The following is a 21,586-nucleotide window of genomic DNA, read 5'->3' as shown; positions in this document are numbered from 1 at the left end:
GACTGGCTACCCTATCTGCACCAAACATATATGTGCGTTGGTGCAAGGTCAGCTGTGGTTTTAGGGGATTTGTCCCTCAACTGACTCCTTTATCGTGTATCTATACACTGTAAATGGCTCGATTGTAATCATGTTTTGTCTTTCCGCTGACTGGATAGCAGACAATAAACGCTTTTCACTGTACCTCGGTACACGTGACAATAAACTAAACCGAGCTGAACTGGCAGCATTATAAGGGAAGCAGATTATGTAGTCAGCAGAAGATCGACACAAAATGCTGGAGTAACTCAGCGGGTCAGGCAGCATTTCTAGATAGAAGGAATGGGTGACTTTTCAGGTTGAGATCTTTCTTCAGACTGTCTGTCCGGCTGAGTTACTCCAGCATTTGTGTCTATCTTTGGTTTAAACCAGCATCTGCTGTTCTTTCCTACCAGATGTAGTCAGCAGAGCTGTGCTGTTCCTGGGAACTCGCACCAAGTAGTAACTTCACAGGAACTCCACAAGCTGTCTAGCACTCTGGAGCTTCACGCAAGGCGCAGAAGAAATGCAATTGAACAGGTTGTCGATGTGACAACACTTGGAGTCATCTGTGCCGTGCTGGTTGCCCAGTTACATGGAGGATGTAATTGCGCTGCAGAAGAGATTCAGCAGGGTGTTTCCTGGGCTTACAGGCTTGAGTCAAGGGAGAGGTTGGTAATGCTGGGACTTTTTTGTTTGGAATGTAGGAGGCTGAGCGGTGACCTTATTAAGGTGTAGAGAATCATGTGGGACATAGATAAAGTGAACAAGTGAAAACACACACACACACAGAGCACTACTTGCTGTCTTATGCGAAATGTTCCAAAACACATGGTGGGAGGAGAATCATCTCCCTCCATAGACACCCCCTCCCCCCTTCTCCCTCCCCCATCCCGTTCCCCCTTCCCCCTCCCCCATCCCATTCCCCCTCCTCCCTTTCACCCTCCCTGCTTCCCCCTTACCCCCTCCTCTCACCACCCCTACCTTCCCCTCATCCACAGGCACCAACTGCCCCCCTCAGTTCCAGCTTAGTTGCTCCATATTCCAGCATCTGCACTCAAGTCTCCTGGTCATTTGCCAAATTAGTTTTGTTTAGAGACACAGCGTGGAAACAGGCCCTTTGGCCCACCGAGTCCGTGCCGACCAGCAATCACCCTTTCACACTAGTTCCATCCTACACACACGAGGGACAGTTTACAATTTACAGAAGCCAATTAACCTACAAACCTGCACGTCTTTGGAGTGCTGGAGGAAACTCCCGCAACGCAACCTCTCCAGCCCGTGTCGCGGGGTTGGAACGACCTGGAGCGGGGCCGTACATCGTCCGTCGCGGCCTAAAATGGCTGTGGGACTTACCAACGCCCGCCTGGGGCTTCAACATCGGGAGAAAAATGGTGCAGGGGAGAGAAAAGACTTTGCCTTCCATCACAGTGAGGAGGAGATTCACTGTGATGGATGTTTGTGTAAATTGAATTGTTTGTATGTCTTGTAGAAATTGTCTCTGGTTGTATGGCTGTGGAAACAAAGTTTCGTTTGAGCCTCACTGAGGTTCAAATGACATGTAATAAATATTCAATATTCAATTCAAATCCCGCATGGTCACAAGGAGAACGTGCAAACTCCTTACAGACAGCCCCCTTAGTTGAGATCAAACCCGGATCTCTGGCTCTGTTATGCCCGTCCCACTTAGGAAACCTGAACGAAAACCTCTGGAGACTTTGCGCCCCACCCAAGGTTTCCGTGCGGTTCCCGGAGATTGCAGGTGGTTGCCGGAGGTTGCAGGTAGTGGAAGCAGTTAAGGAGACTGACAAAAGCCTCCGGGAACCGCACGGAAACCTTGGGTGGGGTGCAAAGTCTCCAGAGGTTTCCGTTCAGGTTTCCTAAGTGGGACAGGGGCATAAAGCAGCAACTTTATCGCTGCGCCACTGTGCCAAATTGGAGTCAGTTGTCAAGCTCCATCTGCCCCTCCACATCAAAGTGCATTAATGATGGACATAGGTGCAATCCTGTGTACAATTTTGTGTACATTCTCCAGGATTCTCACCTCCGTAGTATTCTGCGATACCAGCCAACTGGATCAGTCTGAAGAAGGGTCCCGACCCAAAACATACCTCTCCATGTTCTCCAGAGATGCTGCCTGACCCACTGAGTTACTCTAGCCACTTTGTGCCTATTTTGTAAACCAGCATCTGCAGTCCTCGTTTCTACAGTAGATGTGCCTATGTTCTCTATATCAGTGTCTTTATTCAGTAATGATATCTCAGATGCCGATGTTACTTAATCCTATTAGTGCTTTCCAATACAGTCAGCCGTGATGGATAGCTACTAAATAATGTTGTTGATCAAGATAAAGGAAGTGAAAAATGCACGTTTATAGAACAGATTGCATTTGTATCATCACATCAATTAGACCTTGGCGACTCGACAGGAGTCCTGCCAGATAAACTCTGACACTGATGACATTAGGAGGTGTTCTCAAACATTGGTCTGTGAAGAAGGGATCAAGGAAAAACAGGAATAATGAAGCACGGAGGGAGCGGAAGGGAAGATCTCAAGATCAGAAGAGAGACAAAAAAAGCTGGAGTAACTCAGTGGGACAGGCAGTATCTCTGGAGAAAAGGAAAGGGTGACGTTTCGGGTCAAGACGCACAACATCACCCATTCCTTCTCTCCAGAGAGGCTGCCTGTCCCGCTGAGTTACTCCAGCTTTTTGTGTCTATCTTCGGTTTAAACCAGCATCTGCAGTTCCTTCCTACACATCTCAAGACCAGATGGCTGAAACAAAGGTCACCACTGGTTTATCACTGGGCCACAATGGAGAGCAGATTCCCAATGCCAGAGAAATTGAATGGAATAACTTTATTGTTACATATGACAAGTTATAGTGAAATTCTTTGCTTGCATACCCAAGGGATGTAATAGTTGCCACGTAAAGGGTGAAAAGCAAACGAAAAGCAACAGCACTGACACAAGATGAGAGTTTATTTTTAGTTTTACAGATACAGTGTGGAAACAGGTCCTTCAGCCCACAGAGTCCACGCCGACCCTCGGTCACCTGTTCTATCCTACACAGTAGGCCACAATTTACAGAGGCCAATTAACTTACAAACTTGCATGTATTTGGAAGGTGAGAGAAAGCCAAAGCACCCAGAGAAATCCCACATGAGCACAGGGAGAATGTGCAAACTCCATACAGATGGCACCCACAGTCGGGATCGAACCTGAGTTTCTGCCGTTATGAGGCAGCAACTCAACCACTGCACCAGTTGTGCCGCCCAGTTACTAATGTGATCCAACTCAAGGAAAGAAGTGAGCAAAGCTTCACTAATGCATGGAAGCCATCTTGTCTGAAGGTGGAAGCCATCTTGTCCACTTGGTGGACTCCCCCATTTGATCCAATCAGCCTTAGTATTTTTTTATATACAGTGAAGGAGCCCCACAGAAATGTTAGTCCCACCAAACACTTTGAACTGGTCGAGCTGATATTTACATTTGAATTAAATGGTCTGCAAACGCCTCGATGATATAAATGCATCGTTTCTACACACATGCATTTTGCATTTCCTCTATCTTGATCAACAACATAATTTATTATCACTTGAAATAAAGCAGCCACAATTCTTATCATTTATGCAACACAAACACAAGCATGTATCTTTCTGAATGAAGATGGTTTTTAACCTTCAGTTAGCGGGAACCAAATAAAAACAGGTCAATACTAAGTAAATTATGGCAAAAAGAGTTAAATTTACTCTCATTCTCCAGAGGATTAGTGACACAGTGCAAAGTAAACCTCTCTCTTTCAAAGGGAGATCTTTTTGCTTTGGTTTTCTTCCCAGAGACCATCGATGTTTATTTAATTCCCATTTGATAGCACTGTAGAATATGCTTCCCCTGACATGCATACCAGTTCCCAGCAATGCAATATGCAAAAATGGCGGACCATTTCATGGCGCAGTGGCACAACAGTAGAGTTGCCGCCTTGCAGTTAGAATTTCATTGTTTTATCTGGGACATATGACAATAGAACACTCTTGGCTCTCTCTTGACTCTCTGTTACAGCACCTGAAATCCGAGTTCGATCCTGGTTATGGGTGCTGTCTGTAAGGAGTTTGTACGTTCTCCCCGTGACCACATGGGTTCTCTCTGGGTGCACTGGCTTCCTCCCACATCCCAAAGACGTGCAGGTTTGTAGATTAATTGGCTCCCGTAAATTGTCCCTCGTGTGTGGGATAGTGCTAGCATATGGGGTGATCGCTGATCGGCAGGACTCAGTGGCCGAAGAGCCTGTTTCTACACTGCATCTCTAAACTAGACTGGTAGTGAAAGGTGGCAAGGGAGAAAAAAAATAAGTTTACATCCCACTCTCCCCCCCCCACTGTGTGTTGGATGCTTTAGTGCAGAGAAGACAGTCAGCAATGTAGTCAAACCAACACTTAACACACACATTGAATTACTTTCTTCATTATTTTAAATAGAGGCATCAATCAGTTTAACTTCATGTTTCTATTTATAAAAGAAGCTGAGATAGTAAATTGATATGTGCTCCAGTGCTAGTCAATAACTTGCATTTTTTTTTAGGAGGGAGGGTTTATATCACAGTTGTTATCCTGGAGTTATAGCACGTACTTTTTGTTTTAATTGTAATTTAACATCTAGCCCAGCTAGTGCCTGCTCTGAACTGAGCAGCTGACAACCAGGGAAAGTCCATGTGACAGCTTGGAAAGGCAGCTGACAGGAGGGAATAGACCCCACTGGAGCCGTTATGGGTTAGCACCTCATTGCAGCAATGGCGTCGATTGTGAACAGTCTCGCTAAAAAGCTAATACAAATAAAAGAAAGATACCCCTGGAGTCTGCGAGAGCGGGGGTGGAAGATGACTCACAGGTGGATTACCTGGCTGTAGATCACAGAACGGGAAAGACGCCGAGTAGTATTAGCGCATCAATCAAGGACAGCGGCTCAATGGTGGAGGGAAAGAAGCTCCAGGTCTGTTCTTGTGGTTGGCAGAAAGTAACAACAGCAAAGGGCCTCAGAATACATCAGGGATAGAGGAAGTGCTTGTTGGATGGGGTGCAGGGAAATCGCATTGAGCAGTACTTCTTGCAAAGTCAGTCACGCCAGTCGAGTGAAGTCCAGCAATGGGTAGAAAACCACAGTTCTCAGGATATCATTACCGCTGTTACTGATGAGGAGGGAACAAGTGCTGTAGAGGGGGATGTACTGCAGGTGGTGGTGAGGGTAATCTGCCAGTCAGGGTGAAGAACGGTGGGCTGAAACCTAGAGTTAAATGGCCTAGGGCAAGTGAAAGGAAGGAATGGGAAACGGTTAATATCGATTTGATAAAGGCGCTATAGAGCCTGAACGGGGCAGTGGAAAACAAGTTAGATAAGATGGGAGAGTTTATTTATCAATATGGTGTGGACAGGTTTGGTGTTATTGAGAAAAAGAAAGTGCATGCTCTACAGGTGGTTAGATCTAGACCAGAGAGAGAGAGAAATCAAAGGATTAGTGAAAGTGGAGACATTTGAGAAAGCAGTGGAGAAAGGCTACAGTTGATGAGAGACAGGGAATTAAAGTTTTGCAAGATGAGTTAAGAAATTAGTTAGCAATATTAAGGATGGCCAAACATCTTAGGAGAAAAAGAAAGTAGAAGGAGCGAGTCACGTCAGTATTTTATAGGGATCCATTTAAATTTGTTAAAAGAATGTTTAGTCAGGAAAAGAGTGGAAAGCTCAAGGCTGCAAAGGAAGAGTTAGAGGAATATTTAAAAAGGACATACTCGGATCCAGAAAAGAAATGGGGAATGGTTTTCCCTCCAGGTTTACCACCCTTAGGAGAGATAAAGTATGTTAGATGTTTTGCTACCGAAGTGGAAACAGTAATAAGGCGGGTAAAGGCCTCTTCGGCCCCAGGGCCGAATGGAGTATCTTACCGGGTATATAAAGGTGCGCCCGATGTGCTTAGATTCTTGTGGAGGCTCTTGCGAATAGTTTGGGAGAAGCAGGTCATATCAAGGGTTTAGTGTAGAGCAGGGGGGATTTTCATTTCCAAGGAGAAAGAGTCTTCAGAGTTAAGTCAGTTTAGGCCGATATGTCTCTTAATTGTAGAAGGCAAGAATTTCTTTAGCATAATGGCACAGAGGCTGGCAAGTTGTTTATAAAGGAACAGGTTAATGGATACCACAGTGCAGAAAGCAGGTACACCAGGTTTTGCAGGTTGCTTAGAACACATTCGCGTAACATGGCACCAGATTCAGACAGCCAAGCTCGAGAGAAGAGATTTGCATGTTGTGTTTTTGGACCTAGGCAAATGTGTTTGGATCTGTGCCACATAGTCTTATTTGGAGTGCTTTTGATTTCTTTAAAGTTCCCGGATCGATAGTAAATTTAGTGAAAGCATATTTCCAAGATGTTCGAATGTGTTTTAGTACACAGACTTTACGACAGCATGGAAGACACTAGAGATGGGCATTATGGCAGAGTGTAGTATTTCCCCATTAGCATTTACAATGGCGATGGAGCAAGTGATTAGAGCATCACGGTGGGTCGTCGGCGGGGAGAGACGGCAGGACGGACTGCGCCTCCCTCCAATCAGGGCCTATATGGATGATATGACCTTGGTGACCACAACAGTTGCTTGTACAAGAAGGTTGTTAGAGAAGTTAAATGATAACCTTAAATGGACTAGATTGAAGACTAAATCTAGTAGGTCACAGAGTATTTCTTTGGCAAGAGGGAAGGTAGTAGAGAAAAGGTTCTGTGTAGATGAAGAAGAAATCCCGTCTATAATGGAGAAACCAGTTGAAAGTTTGTGTAGGTGGAATAACAGGAAGTTGGATGACACTGAACAGCTTCAGCAACTTAGAAAGGATGTTACCGACGGGTTAGAAAGGATAGAGAGGAGGTTGGGAGGGGGAGGTTCAGGGGGTGGTTGGGGGGGTGGTTTGGGGAGTGGTTACGGGAGGTTGGGGGGGTGAGGTTGGGGGAGGATAGGGGTTGTGTTGGGTTGTGTTAGGTTGGGTTGTGGGCCTAACTCAATGAAACACCAATGAAGGGAAATGTCCACTTGATAACCCCAATGATATACTTACATCTACAGGATTAGGTTTTTTTTAATTTATTTTTTTAAAGAGACAATGGTTTTGGGCTTGGTTTTCTTAGTTGAGCACTTATCCTGGAGTTATAGCACATACTTTGTGTTTTAATTGTAATTCAATTGTATTTTTAATTCACAAAGGTCTAATTGAAAACGTGCTATTAAAAAACACCCTATCTCCACTCCATTTGAATCTTCTGGGAATTCAATTTTGGGGGGGGGGGGGGGGGGGGGGGGAAAGGAAAATCTTGAGCAAACGCTGCAGGGTACTGAGCTTTCATTACAACTGGCCAATCCTGACAAAAACTGGGAAGGCTGGCTATCTGAATCCTGAGGATTTAGACATTTATAACTAGTGTGTAGATGTGCATATTCATTGATCCATTTGGGTACATATGACAATGAAACTCTTTTGACTCACATCTGCAGTCTTTTGTTATAGATGTTAGGCTTTGGAGATACACCATTGAAACACCTACCACTGAGTCCGCGCTGACCATTGATCACCCCTACACTAGCACTATCCTACACACTAGTGACAATTTACAATTTTACCCATGTTAATTAGCCCACAAACCTGTTCGCCTTTGGGGTGTGGGAGGAAACCGGAGCACCTGGAGAAAACCATGCAGTCACAGGAAGAAAGTACAAACAGGACCGTTGTCAGGATCGAACCCGGGTCTCTGACAGCTGTAAAGCAGCAACTCTACTGCTGCACCACTGTGCCGCCCAGTAACGATGCTCTCTCTACTAAAACTGATTGGCACATCCATCAAACTAGACATAAACCACTAGATTCATTTTCCTTTTGAACTAATGACTAGCCAACTAATCTCTACAATTCACAACTATAATTTGTAAATGCCTGAAAGCAATGTGAAGATCCACTGTCTAGTTTCAGTTTAGAAATCAGTCCACACAAACATAGGGCAAGATAAAAGTAAACAGATTTATTTATCTTGCCTTTCCCTTACTCCATGAGCTCTCTGTTCATGCGGAAGGCCATTAACGTCAGCAGTGAAGGATGGTATAGTCTGTTGTTCCAGCACAATGTCTGACTCTTTAGTTTAGTTTAGATATACAGCGCCCTTAAGACCAGAGTCCAGCAATGCCCACACACTGATACTATCCTACACACATTGGGGACAATTTTACATTTGTACCGTCAATTAACCTAATAACCTGTACGTCTTTGGAGTGTGGGAGGAAACCACACAATTCACAGGGAGAACTACGAACTTTATATAGACAGCACCCGTAGTTGGGATCAAACCCGGGTCTCTGGCGCTGTAAGGAAGCACATCAGCTGTGCCACCATGCCGCCCTTGTAAGTTTTGAAAGTTGTAGTTGAATCAAGATCGAACCGATCAAGTCGAGTTCATTGTCATATCCACAAGTAGTGCAAGGTCAGATACAATTAAAATCTTGCTTGCAGTCTAAAGAAGAGTCCCAACCCAAAACCTCACCTATCCATGTTCTTCAGAGATGCTGTCTGACCAACTGAACTACTCCAACACTTTGTGTCCGTTTTTGTTAACCAGCATCTGCACTTCCTCGTTTCTACGCATTTTTGGCCAAACGTGGGCATGTGGGACTAGCATAAATGGGGCATCTCGGTGAAGATGAACAAGTTGTGCCAAACGGCCTGTTTATGTGAAGTATGACTATGTATTCATTAAATTATACACTTTACATTAGATACACAACTTAAACACTTTTGCCCTATTCCTTCTTGGCTGGTTAATCAGCAAAATTATTTTGACAAAAGTATATATACAGAGTATATATATATATAATTTTTTTAATCATATATATTTATCATAATCCTTCTTGACTGGTTAATCAGCTGGCAGCTTAGGCTGTCAACAGTGGTGGGGAGAAAGCAGGAGAATGGGATTGAGAGGGATAAATAGATCAGGCATGATTGAATGGCAGAGCACACTCAATGGGCCGAATGGCCATATTTGCTACTGCTTCTTATAGTCTTAGCTAGGTTCTCCCTGAAGTGAAACAGAAAGGTGAGAAAGCTAATGCTTTACATTACACACAGTGTCTGGACAATAATCCTCCTTGCCATCAGCTTCCATTCCCCGAATATACAGTGTGACTGGTATTTGATTTATTATTTCAAGGTACACTGTGGTAAATCACAAATGGATTATTGATTTTGCCATCAATTACAGAGTAACTGCAGGACCTGCACGGACCAGTTGGCTACTCGATATAGTGGCGTTCCTATATCACCGCAACATTTTACTGCCCCAATATTAACTGAGTATTATTTTATTCTTTGCTCCTTTATGCGTATCTTACCCCTGCAATTGTACCAATGCAATTCAGTTCTACAATTGGTCACGGCAAAACATCCACACTCCTAAAAAGCGAGAAGTTTGCTCAAACTTGCAAATTAGAAGGGAGAAGGGTTCTGACCCAAAACATCACCTATTCCTTTTCCTCCAGAGATGCTGCCTGACCCTCTGAGTTACTCCAGCATTTTGTGTCAATCTTTGGCATAAAACAGCATCTGCAGATCCACAGTCTGCAGATCTTTGTTTCTTCCTTCCAAAACTGGATTTATCTGTAACAATTGCACATGATGAGTTTCAGCACATATCAAATCAAACGCCTTGATAAAAGATAAGGTATCACCTACTCCCAATTCCTTTGTCTCCGCCGCATCAGCGCCCAGGATGAGGTTTTCCATACCAGGTCATCGGAGATGTCCTCATTCTTTAGGGAATGGCGGTTCCACTCTTCCATTATAGATGAGGCTTTCACTAGGGTCTCCTCAATATTCCACAGCACCCCCTACCCCCATTCATAACAAGGACCGAGTCCTCCTTGTCCTCACCTTCCACCCCATCAGCCGTCACATACAGCATATAATCCTCCAACATTTTCGCCATCTCCAAAAGGATCCCCCTACTGGCCACATCTTCCCATTTCCACCCGTTTCTGCTTTTGGCAGAGATCATTACCTCCCTGGTCAACTTGTCCCTTCCAACCCAAACCACCCCCTCCCCAGGTACTTTCTCCTGCAACCACAGGAGATGCAACACCTGTCCCTTTACCTCCCCGCCTCAACTTCATCCAAGGACCCTGACAGTCTTTCCAATTGAGACAAAGGTTCACTTGCACCTCCTCCAACCTCATCTACTGTATCCGTTATTTCAGGTGTCAACTCCTGTATATCGGCGAGACCAAGCGCAGGCTCGGCGATCGTTTCGCTGAACACCTTCGTTCAGTCCGCCTTAACCTACCTGATCTCCAGGTTGCTAAGCATTTAACCCCTCCCATTCCCATTCCCAATCTGACCTTTCTGTCCTGGGCCTCCTCCATTGTCAGAGTGAGGTCCAGCACAAATTGGAGGGACAGCACCTCATATTTCACGGGTAGCTTATTCTCCAGCAATATAAACATTGACTTCTCTAACTTCAAATAGCCCTTGCTTTCCCTTTCTCTCCATCCCCTCCCCTCCCCATTTCTCCCACCAGTCTTACTGTCTCCGACTACATTCTATCTCTGTTCTACCCACTCCCCTGACATCAGTCTGAAGGACCCATTCCTTGTCTCCAGAGATGCTGCCTGTCCTGCTGAGTTACTCCAGCATTTTGTGTCTATCTTGATAAAATTCTCACAGCACAGAAATAGGTCTTCTGCCCATCCAGGTCATGCTGACAATTCTCCCCCACTGCCTACACTAATACCCTTCAATTGTCTTGCAAATGACTCTTGAAATGCACTAATTGTATCTGATTTCACCACTTCCCCTGATAGTATAGTCAGTCCCCCTCAGTCATGACTGACCATGGGTGATGTATCCTAGTTTGCAGGTGATGTGTGGTCGGATGCAAGCCTGGGCAATGTCATATGGAGGACAGGCTGTTGCCCATGCAGCACGTCCCCCCTCTCCATGTCGCTGATCGATCCAAAGGAACAGCAGGGCCGTTACAGTTGGGGAGATACATAGTGGGGAGAACTCCAAGTGGGGTTTAACCAGCGTTTCATGAAGTTGCAACACTTATTCTGTTCACCAACTTATGAAAGCAAATATGCCACATGTGTTCTTCAGCACTGTTATTCTGAATTTAAACTTGATAACTCACTTAGATCCTGCCTGACCAGACATTCAAATATATCCAGAGGTTAATACCCATGGAGATTCAAGGAATTGTAGATGCTGGAATCTTGAACAAAGCAATCCATTTTGGGTTGCAGTGGTAGAGATGCTGCCTTACAGCGCCAGAGCCCTAGGTTCGATCCTGACCAAGGGTGCTGTCTGTACAGAGTTTGTACATTCTCCATGTGACTGCACAGGTTTCCTCCCACATTCCAAAGACGTGCAGGTTTGTAGGTTAATTGGCTTCCGTAAATTGTCCCTAGTGCGTAGGATAGAACTAGTGTATGGGGTGATTGTTGCTCGGTGGGGAGAAAGCCTGTTTCCATGCTGTACCTCAAAAACTAAAACATTCCCTTCACAGATGCCTGACCTGCTGAGTCTCTACAGCACTTTATATTTAGACTAGAATAAGTGGTACCCGTTTGGTCCCAGCTTCACATGGTAGGGCTGGTCCCCCAAACGCAATATTCCACCTCTACACCAATTCCAATATGGACACACACACTCACACATGCACAGACTCACACACACACTCACTCACACACGCACACACAGACGCACACGCATAGACGCACGCACAGACGCACGCACACACCCTCACTCCATATACATGACAGTAAACTTTCTTGAATCTACTCACATGGCTGAATGCGGCCTCTCCACCTCCGCAGTCAGCGGCACTTCCGCAATCAGCGTGACCTCTGCACTTCCCGGAAATTACGCAATCAGCGCGACCTATGTACTCACTGGAAATTACGCAATCAGCGCGACCTGTCCACTAAGTGGAAGTCACGAAATGAGCGGGACTTTTGGATTAAACACAGTCGGACCTAATAAAGCATTTATTCCTTCCAAACACAGTCAGACCTATTAAAGCATTGCAGTTTCAGGCACAGGCAGGGCAGCAGGCCAAACAACTCATGGCATTGTCATTTCATTTCATTTCTAATTAAGCATTGCACTTTCAAGCACAGGTAGACCAGCAGGCCAAGCAACTCATGGCGTTGTCATTAAGGGCTAACAAATTATTTATTGCAAATACATTGCAGATTCACAGTTCAGTTGATTCACAGCTTAGAATGACAGTCATGGCCTCTCCCTCGCGATATTGCAGAGTGACTGACTCACGTCCAGGCATCCGGGATTTTATAGCACTGCCCCCCCCCCCACCCTCACCTCGGAAGAGACGTTACCTTAATAGTGGTGATTGACAGGCGAGAGGACCAATCAGCTGATCTGAAGGTTTTTCTTTTTTAAAACGCTCATAACTTTTTTATTTTTCATCAATGTGAAAAATTGGGGCTGGCTCAGCGGAGGAGGACTGTGAGTAAGATGGCCAAAAATCACAGTGATACAGGGTAGCGTTCTTTCTAAAGTCAATATACAGTGCAGACAGGAAATGGTCAAGGTGAGACTTTTAATTATATAGATGATACTTGCACCCGCATTGCACTCCCACAATGACAGACAATACAAAATGAAGCTAGATTTTAAAAGCAATCATAGGTTATTGGGATGGGGATGGACTAAAATAGGCAGAACAGTCACGATCCATAAGAAAGTGAGAACCAGGCTCAAAAGGACATTTGGCCCACTCCTATATTTTAGGCCTTACAATCCCTTCAGGGATTACAGTGCTGGACAAAACTTAAACCAACCCTATCGAGCAAATCCAATTTCCTCCCACATCCAAAAGACGGGGAAGGTCCAAGATGGTGCCTAACCCAGGCGATTATTTGTGTGCTAATCACAGAAGTGGATCTGCAATCGCACGTTACAATTGCTCCACTCCTTTAAATCTCTCACTGTGGACGGCTCGGTTGTAATCATGTATCGCCATTCTGCTGATCGGTAGGCACGCAACAGAAGCTTTTCACTGTACCTCGGTACACATAGCAATAAACTCAACTAAAACTAAACTAAACGTGCAGGTTTATAGGTTAATTGGCCTCTATAAATTGCTCCTAGTGTGCAAGGAATGATGATGAAGTGGAATAACAGAACTAGTGCGAATGGTTGATAAATGGTCAACATGGACTAGATGTGCTGATGAGCACGGTTCCATGCTTTACCTCTAAACTAAATAGTCAATTCACTTAGCAGTTTGCTGTAGTTAGTTGACAACCCAGATATCGTACGAAATGAAACTAAACAAAATTGCAGATGTTGGAAAACTGAAATAAAAACTACCGGTAGTTCAACAAGGATCTCAGCCCGAATCTCGACCCGAATCGTCACCTATTCTTTTTCTCCAGAGATGCTGCCTGACCAGCTGAGTTATTCCAGCATTTTGTGTCTGTCTTCTGCAGTAAACACTTGTTGGGTTAGGCAGCATCTGCAGGAAGAGAAACAGTTCACACTTCAGCGTCATTGGAATAGAGGAAGGGTGATGGACTCTGATAAGGTGTCTGTGGAAACCATGATCTAATCATCGGGTATGTACAAATACTGCCTCATAAACTCATAAATAATCCCATTTCAGCTTTGAGCATTTAATGCCAAATTATTGGAGTCACTTCATATTTAAGATTCATTATTTCTTATGCATGAGAAAATGTATTGAACATGAACTGATAGGAGAAACATGCCAGGATCCTGGCAGGCTAGTAATAAATATGTTTCAAATGGTCAAATTTGAAGCAATGCTCTTCACAGGTACACATTTATATTCACTCACTTCATTGCTCAATAACGATCACCTCCATGGTATGAATGTAAATAACCCTTATTGCACCATTAGCCCAGGAGATAATCTTTAAGCAATGTCGCTCCTTATATCACTTCAGATCTCGGCATCCTTCCCATGCTTGGCACCGTTTGCTGCAAATTCACAAGTTATAAGGCATTGAGGCAGAAGTAGGCCATTCAACCCATCGAGTATTCCCTGCCATTTGAACATGGCTGATCTATCTTTCCCGCTAAACCCCATTCTCCAGCCTTCTCCCCATAACCTTTGACACCCATACTAATCATATACGTCCACTTTAAAAACACCCAATGACATGGCCTCCAAAACCATCTATGGCAATGAATTCCAGATTCACCACCCTCTGGCTAAAGAAATCCCTACTCATCTCTTTTCTAAAATGTACGTCTTTTCATTCTAAAGGGCCTGTCCCACTTAGGCGATTTTTTCGGCCACTGTCGGCGACTGTCATAGTCGTAGCAGGTCACTGAAAAACTGGCGACTGGACCTCCCCTATGACAATGTCTACAAAAACCTGCCTCCTAGTCGACGTCAAACTACTGACAACCGTCGACCCATAGGACGTCCACCAACGACCACACCTAGACAACCTACGTCCACCCACGACAAGGTAAGACAATTCAGTCGCCGGTACCTGTCGCCAGTTGACGTAGGTAGTCGCCAATGGAATTCACCAAAGTTAGCACCGGCGACAACCTACGTCATCCCACAAAGTCCCAGACTTGCCAATGTCACCAAACACTATCTTTAATCAGACTTTATCTCTCATTAAATATAACCTTTATCCTCTATCTGTACGCTGTGGACGGCTTGATTGTAATCATGTACAGTCCCCTCGTTGCATGGATAGCTCGCAGACAAAAACACTTTTCACTGTACCTCGGTACAGGCGACAATAATACACTATACTAAAGATTCTGTCATACACAATCAGGGGTCACATTACAAAAGAGAAAGATGGACCAGAAATCAGCCCATGCTGAGGGGCAACTGAATCACACAAGGATCTGCAGATGCTGGTTTACCAAAAAAACAAAAACAAAGTGCTGGAGTAACCCAGCGAGTCAGTCAGCACCTCAACTGAATCTCAGACTCTTTGCCTTGTCATTTGCCAAAGTTTGCCAGTGCCGTCAAACACTCATCAAACATTAACCCGTTCATTCATGGGATCATTCTCGTAAATATTTTTTAATGTTATGCAAATCAAGTAAAGGTCAGACCAGCCGAGATGCAGGGATCTGAGTAGATGTCATCAACCCGACACATTATCTCGGTTTATTCTTCCAAATACCCAGCCTGACCCACGGAGTATTTCTGGCATTTTCTGTTTTATTTTTATTTTGTAGTTCAACCACCTGGTGTATTGTGCTTTTTGATTTTTGGATAATCCAACATTTACTTTTTCATTGTACTAATTGCTAGGTCTATTGAACTCAATTTGCCTCTTAAAAAGATTTGGAAATGTTTCCATTTATAGCATCTTACAGAACCTCACAATGTCCTCCAGGATCATAGTCATACAGTGTGGAAACAGGCCCTTCGACCCAAGTTGCCTACACTGACCAACATGTCCCATCTACACTAGTCCCACCGGTCGACATTTGGCCCATATCGCTCTAAACCTATCCATGTAACTGACTAAAAGTTTCTTTAAAGTTGCGATAATCCCTGCTCAGCTACAGAGATTCCTACACCTCCTACAGAGGTTTATAGTGGATAACCTGTTTTGATGTGTAGTGGTGCAGCGGTATAGCTGCTGCCTCAGAGACCCGGGTTCAGGTAATGTATGTGCGGAGTTTGTACATTCTCCCTGTCACCGTGTGGGTTTTCTCTGGGTGCTCTGGTTTCCTCCCACATCCCAAAAGACGTACAGGTTTGTAGGTTAATTGGCTTCTGTAAATTGCCCCTAGTGTGTCGGGAGTGGATGAGAAAGTGGGATAACATGGAATTAGTGTGCGGGTGATCGATGGTCAGCGACGACTCGGTGGGCCGAAGGGCCTGTTTCCATGTTTTACAATGCCAACTTTTTGCAATGCAAGATTTTTTTTGCTTCACAAGATCTTTATCACAACAACATGATATTAATCAGCTATCCCTTTTACCAATGTTAAGTAAAGAATAAATATGCAGAACAGTACACGCATGATAATTGGCAGGCTACAGCCCCGTATTATTAATTGACATCAACAAAATTAATTTGGTCACACCATAGCATTATTAATATTGGGCTGATAGAGGGAATGAGAGAGTTCAGTAATAGTGAGGAGACCAAGAAAACAAAAGGTTCAATTCCTCACCGTATGGGCTAATGGAAGCTTTAATTAATGTACCTAAAAATCCTTAAGGATTTTGACAAAGTGAATAGAGAGAAACCTTCCCCACAGCTGGAAGGGTAAGTAACCAGCAGAATGCAGATTTAATATAGTGAGCTAAATAAACAGAAGCTTCAGGAGAATTTGTAGTAATTTCAGCAAGTTATAGTCTGAATCTGAATCTGATCTGAAGTTATAATGATCCTATAGTGATATAAAGAGTGTTGAATAGTGTCGAGTGTAGAGGTTGGAGGGGGTCATGTTACAGTTATATAAGAAGTTGATGAAGCCACATTTAGAGTATTGTGTTTGGTTTTGCTCACCACATTATAAGAAAGATGTTGGCAAGCTTTAAATAGTTCAGAGAAGATTTACGAGGATGTTGCCAGGACTCGAAGGACTGAGCTATAGGGAGTTGTGCAGGCTAGTGCTTTATTATTTGGAGCACAGGGGGATGAAGGGAGATCTTACAGAGGTTTACAAAATTGTGAGAGGAATAGATTGGGTAAAGGCTCAGAGTATTTTGCCCAGAGTAGGAGAATCAAGAACCAGTTGGTCAGCATGGGCCAGTTGGGTCGAAGGACCTGTTTCCACATTGTATGACTCTGTGACCCTAGAGGTCCAATTGTAAAAGGGAACATTTGCGAAGTACTTGAAAAGAAAGGAGACTGTGGGAGTGTGGGGGAAGAGTATGCTGCACTGAATACATTTTAAAAAGAGTCATCACAGACATAGTGGGCCGAACAACTTTGAACTCTGGCTGCAGAGATCACGCTCAAATCAAATGTGCAGATGCTGCAAATCCGAAACAAAAACCAGTAAAGTGCTGGAGACAAAGGGAAATGTAGATGCTGGAATCTTGAGTCAAACACCAGGTGCAGGAATAACACTTCAGCAGGTCAGGCTGTGGAGGGAAAGGACAGGCGATGCTTCAAGTCAGGACCCTTCTTCAAACTGAACAGGACTGACCTGAAACATTGCCTTTCTATTCCCTCCATAGATGCACAGTGGTACAGCACTAGAGTTGCTGCCTTACAGCACCAGGGACCCGGGTTTGATCCAGAGTGTTAGTGTACAGAGATCACTGGTCGGCGTGGACTTGGTGGGCCGAAGGGCCCGTTTCCACACTGTATCTCTAAACTAAGATACTGCCTGACCCACTGTTATTTCAGAACTTTGTATTTCACAATAATTCTCTAGCCACTGAGAGAAACATTAACTCTGTTTCTCTTTCTAAGATGCTGCCTGACCTGCTGATTTTTGAGAACTTTCTCATCCAATTCCACAAGAAATAGGTTTAGTCATTCGGTTTTGTGTTCCGAACAAACAACAGTGATATTAATTAGCCTCCACACCACATAGTTAATAGTATAATACACCCATGTGTTTCACACAGGTGTTCAGGTAGAACAGTACACAGTCACTTATTAGGCACAAGGCCAGTGGGAGAGGAGAGGAGAGGGAACCGGGGGTCAGCGCCCCTGGAAGCAAAGGTGGACGGACAAGCAGAGGGACGTTGGTTCGCTGGCCGATCCACACATACAAGGAAGGCGATGGCTGGAGGCCTGTAGCAACCTGGGGCTTGTCTGGAAAGGGCACCGCCCATGTGGACTGGACTTTGAAAATGCTGTCAAACCATGGTGCCTCTTGCATGCAGGCTCCATGGTACTTCATTGTCACCTGTACCTAGGTACAGTGAAATTCATTTTTGTTTTGCATATTGTTCATCAAAAATCTGACTATACATAGACACAATCATTCTTAAATAGAAGTGTAGGAATAGTGTACACTTTGCTAATCGGGGATATGCTTAGGTATGGCAATGCTGTACCTCACTGTAAGAAAATAATTTCACTGTGCATTTTCAAGTGACAATAAAACCACTATTGAACTTTGAGAGATGAGGGAGGTTTCAAGTGAAATCGTTTTAAGGAGATATCTAGACACAAAAAGCTGGAGTAACTCAGCGGGTCAGGCAGCAACTCTGGGGTAAAGGAATAGGTGACGTTTTGGCGTGGAGACTGTGGGCCTGAAGACGAGCTTGGAACTCAGTCTGATGAACGGTCTCGGCCAGAATCGCCACCTATTCCCTTTCTCCAGCGATGCTGTCTGAACCGCTGAGTTATTCCATCATTTTGTGTCCATCTCCGGTTTAAACAAGCATCTGCAGTTCCTTCCTACACATAGTTTTAAGCAAATATATATTTGGTTTTAAGGAGAGGTAGCGGTAGGGGGCGGGGAGGCAAAGGAAGTGATTTGAGAACTGAATTGCAGAGTCCATAATACGAGCAGCAAAAGGCATCGCCAACGTTACAGCGATATACAAGTTTAATACGAAACAGGCAAATGTCCGAGGCTTCAGATCTGGGCGAGATAGAAAGGGACACGGATTATAGAGTGGAATTCCTTCTCAGAGCGCCCACGGCGTTAGAACAAGTGACGACACCAGGTGTACTCACTTATCAAACGGTGCGACCGCATTCGCTCCAGATTCAAGTCACTTGGCTCCGACTCCCGGAGCTGTCAAACGCTCTCTCCATCTATCTTGCTCTCTCTCTCTCTCTCTCTCTCTCACACCCACCCTCACCCCACCACTGACGATTGCCTTGTAGTGTTACTGCGTTATATATGCTCAAAATGCAGTGAAGGGTCCTTAATTATCTGAAACTGTTCCAGAAATACCTGCAACAGCCCCGTTACCCAGTTTTAACTTTATTTGGACTCTTATTCCACATGCGATACATCTCTGACTGACAGAGGTTATTTTTTTTTCAAACTTTACAAGACTTCGACGAAGGCTTAATTACATTTCTGAACTTTCGCTGCCCTATCAACAAATATCTTCACGTCCTCCTGTGAAGTGTCCTTCTACGCAAGAAGTGGCCGCCTCAAAAATAAAAATCAGAGCTGAGAGAACATTCTGCAAACGCATTTACAAATATTAAACGGCAGATCAGGAGCTACGGGGAGAATGGAGTTAGGAGGGAGAGATGCATCAACCACGATTGAATGGCGGAGTAGACTTGATGGGCCGAATGGCCTAATTCTACTCTTATTCCTTGTGACATGTATTTCGTTCAAAGCGCGAAACTTCTCTAGTTGCAGGACAAGAGGTGAATGGCATCGGCACTCGGTAATGCTTGGTATCCATGAGCCATACACAGCCAGCGTGTTAACTACCTGTTCTGGGTGGCCTGTTGAACATCAGCGCCTGTGTTTTGCAATACACGAGAAGGGCGACATCTCTCAACGTTAATATACCCCGGGACCAGTGGATGCTCCAGGTGAAATCAATTGTCCGATTGACTAATGTTCAACGCCACTACTTCCCAAATTGTGCTTTCAGTTTGAACAAAGTACAAAAAAAACCCTCCAACTTAGAGCCGGGACTTCAAAGAATCACAACTAATTAAAGCATCCAAAAAGCTGAAAGACAAATTAATTGCCACGTCCAAATGCATCTGATATTATTTATTTTTGTTGCAAATATCGCCAAGTTTTTTTCCTCTACTTTTGCCAGCAATTCAATTCTGGCTTATTCCACTCCTATTCTGTATTATGTTTTTTTTTTGTGTGGCGAAGTCTATTCCAACAGTTGCATCGTACATCAAAAACGTATCTAAACATTCGCTTAACGACCACAGCAGTTCGCAAGCACAACCGCTGACATTCTGCAAGGTAGGAAAGGGCAAAGAAGTGACCGGTGAACTGAGTTGACCGGCTGAAACACATCTCTTCAATGTGTGTGTTTTTCATCCCCTCTTTTCAGCACCCCCGTCCCCGACTCCCGGCCGCTTTTTCTTACCTGATCTCCCGACTCAGTAGATTTATCCAAGTGCTTCTCTTTGTAAAGGGACCATAGTCCAACGTTGGGCAAGAAAATCAGTGCCACGATTACCAGGCCGGTCATCTGCAAGAAACGCTTCTGTTTTCGCTTCATCCCGAGGACGAGACAGCTGTTCTTTTCCTTTTTCCCTCTCCCTCTCTCTCCGGACTATCTCCCAGCGAGCGAGCGAGCTGTGACCGGTCCTGGAGTTCGAGTAGAACAAACCGCTCCGGATATTGAATGGCGAGTCCAACTTCTCTCGGCCAACGAGCCAGCCCGCCCCTGGATCAGAGCGGGGGGAGGAGACCTGCAAAGCCAAGAGACACGATCTCAACGAAGAGGCACCTTCCAAAAAATATAAGAAGAACTACCAAATACTTGGACAGCTGAAGATCCTGGTGACCAATGTTCAACTTCTCTCTACACGTCCCCGCGCGGAGATGGGTATCAAGTGTTGGAATAGTTAACAGTTGCACAGTGGTCCTCTTGAACTAAGGGGTTAAGTGAGAATTGGAGAATGAGAGACGCGGACATGAGAGGTGGTCCTTGCTTAATCTGGGGCCGGGACCCCTGCTGTTCACCAACACCAGGTGTACTCACTTATCAAACGGTGCGACCGCATTCGCTCCAGATTCAACTCACTTAGCTCCGACTCCCGGAGCTGTCAAACGCTCTCTCTATCTATCTTTCTCTCTCTCTCTCTCTCTCTCTCTCTCTCACACACACACACCCGCCCTCACCCCACCACTGACTGCGTGGTCCTACGCTGGTCTATTATTTTCCAAATTAATCCCTTACTAGACAAATGTTGTCAATGTAAAGTGCCCGGGGTTTAGGATCCTCACGGGTCGCGTCTTAAGGATGGAGCCCAGCGTTGTTTGATGTATCAGGGACTGGTTTCTATCTCACCTCCACACACACACACACACACACCCCTTGCTTGTAAATACACACGTGAGGACTCGCATGCCAGGTTACCTGGACAGAGAGAGGCAAGGCAAGGCCAGAGCGGTCCCGCCGTCGGTCGCAAGAGATCCTCACCAAGCCGGGCGGGGAGACGGAGACGAGTGGAGGAATGCAAGGATGGATTTAATGTCCTCTCAGCTCTGGGCATCTCTCCCCTCGCCCAACGGAGCAGCCCTGTCGGAAGGCTGGTACGAAACCCCGAGCACTGACAGAGAGAGAGAGAGAGAGAGAGAAAGAGAGAGAAAGGGCTGACGCAGGGAAACGGCGTCCCGGCCCCTGGGCTTAAAACACACCGCTACAGCCAATGGCATCTGCAAAAAAAAAGAGGGGGGGGGGGTTAAAAAGAGTGAGCTGTATCCGACCGGGGGGAGAGGGGAAATGGGGGGGGGGGGGGGGGGGGGGGAAAGAGACACACACACAGGGAAGGGGGGGGGGGGGGGAGACAGGGAAGGAGGGGGAAAAGAGAAAGAAAAGGATGGGGAGAGAGACAAGGAGAGAGAAAGGGAAGGGGGGAGAGAGAAATCGAGGGGGAGAGAGGG

At 45.1% G+C, this 21,586-nt stretch overlaps 1 protein-coding gene across 1 annotated transcript in view; it reads right to left on the bottom strand.

Annotated features, from left to right (window-relative positions):
* Positions 1-20,195, bottom strand: part of galntl6 (polypeptide N-acetylgalactosaminyltransferase like 6) — an 821,073-nt gene extending 800,878 nt beyond the window's left edge. The window contains exon 1 of the mRNA XM_033018312.1: positions 20,061-20,195. Coding sequence (XP_032874203.1) covers positions 20,061-20,195 — 135 coding nt within the window. The remainder of the gene's footprint in view (positions 1-20,060) is intronic.
* Positions 20,196-21,586: the final 1,391 nt, after the last annotated feature.

The sequence above is a fragment of the Amblyraja radiata genome, chromosome 3 (genome assembly GCF_010909765.2).
Source record: "Amblyraja radiata isolate CabotCenter1 chromosome 3, sAmbRad1.1.pri, whole genome shotgun sequence".
Taxonomy (NCBI): domain Eukaryota; kingdom Metazoa; phylum Chordata; class Chondrichthyes; order Rajiformes; family Rajidae; genus Amblyraja; species Amblyraja radiata.
This window is presented reverse-complemented; position numbering and strand designations above follow the sequence as displayed.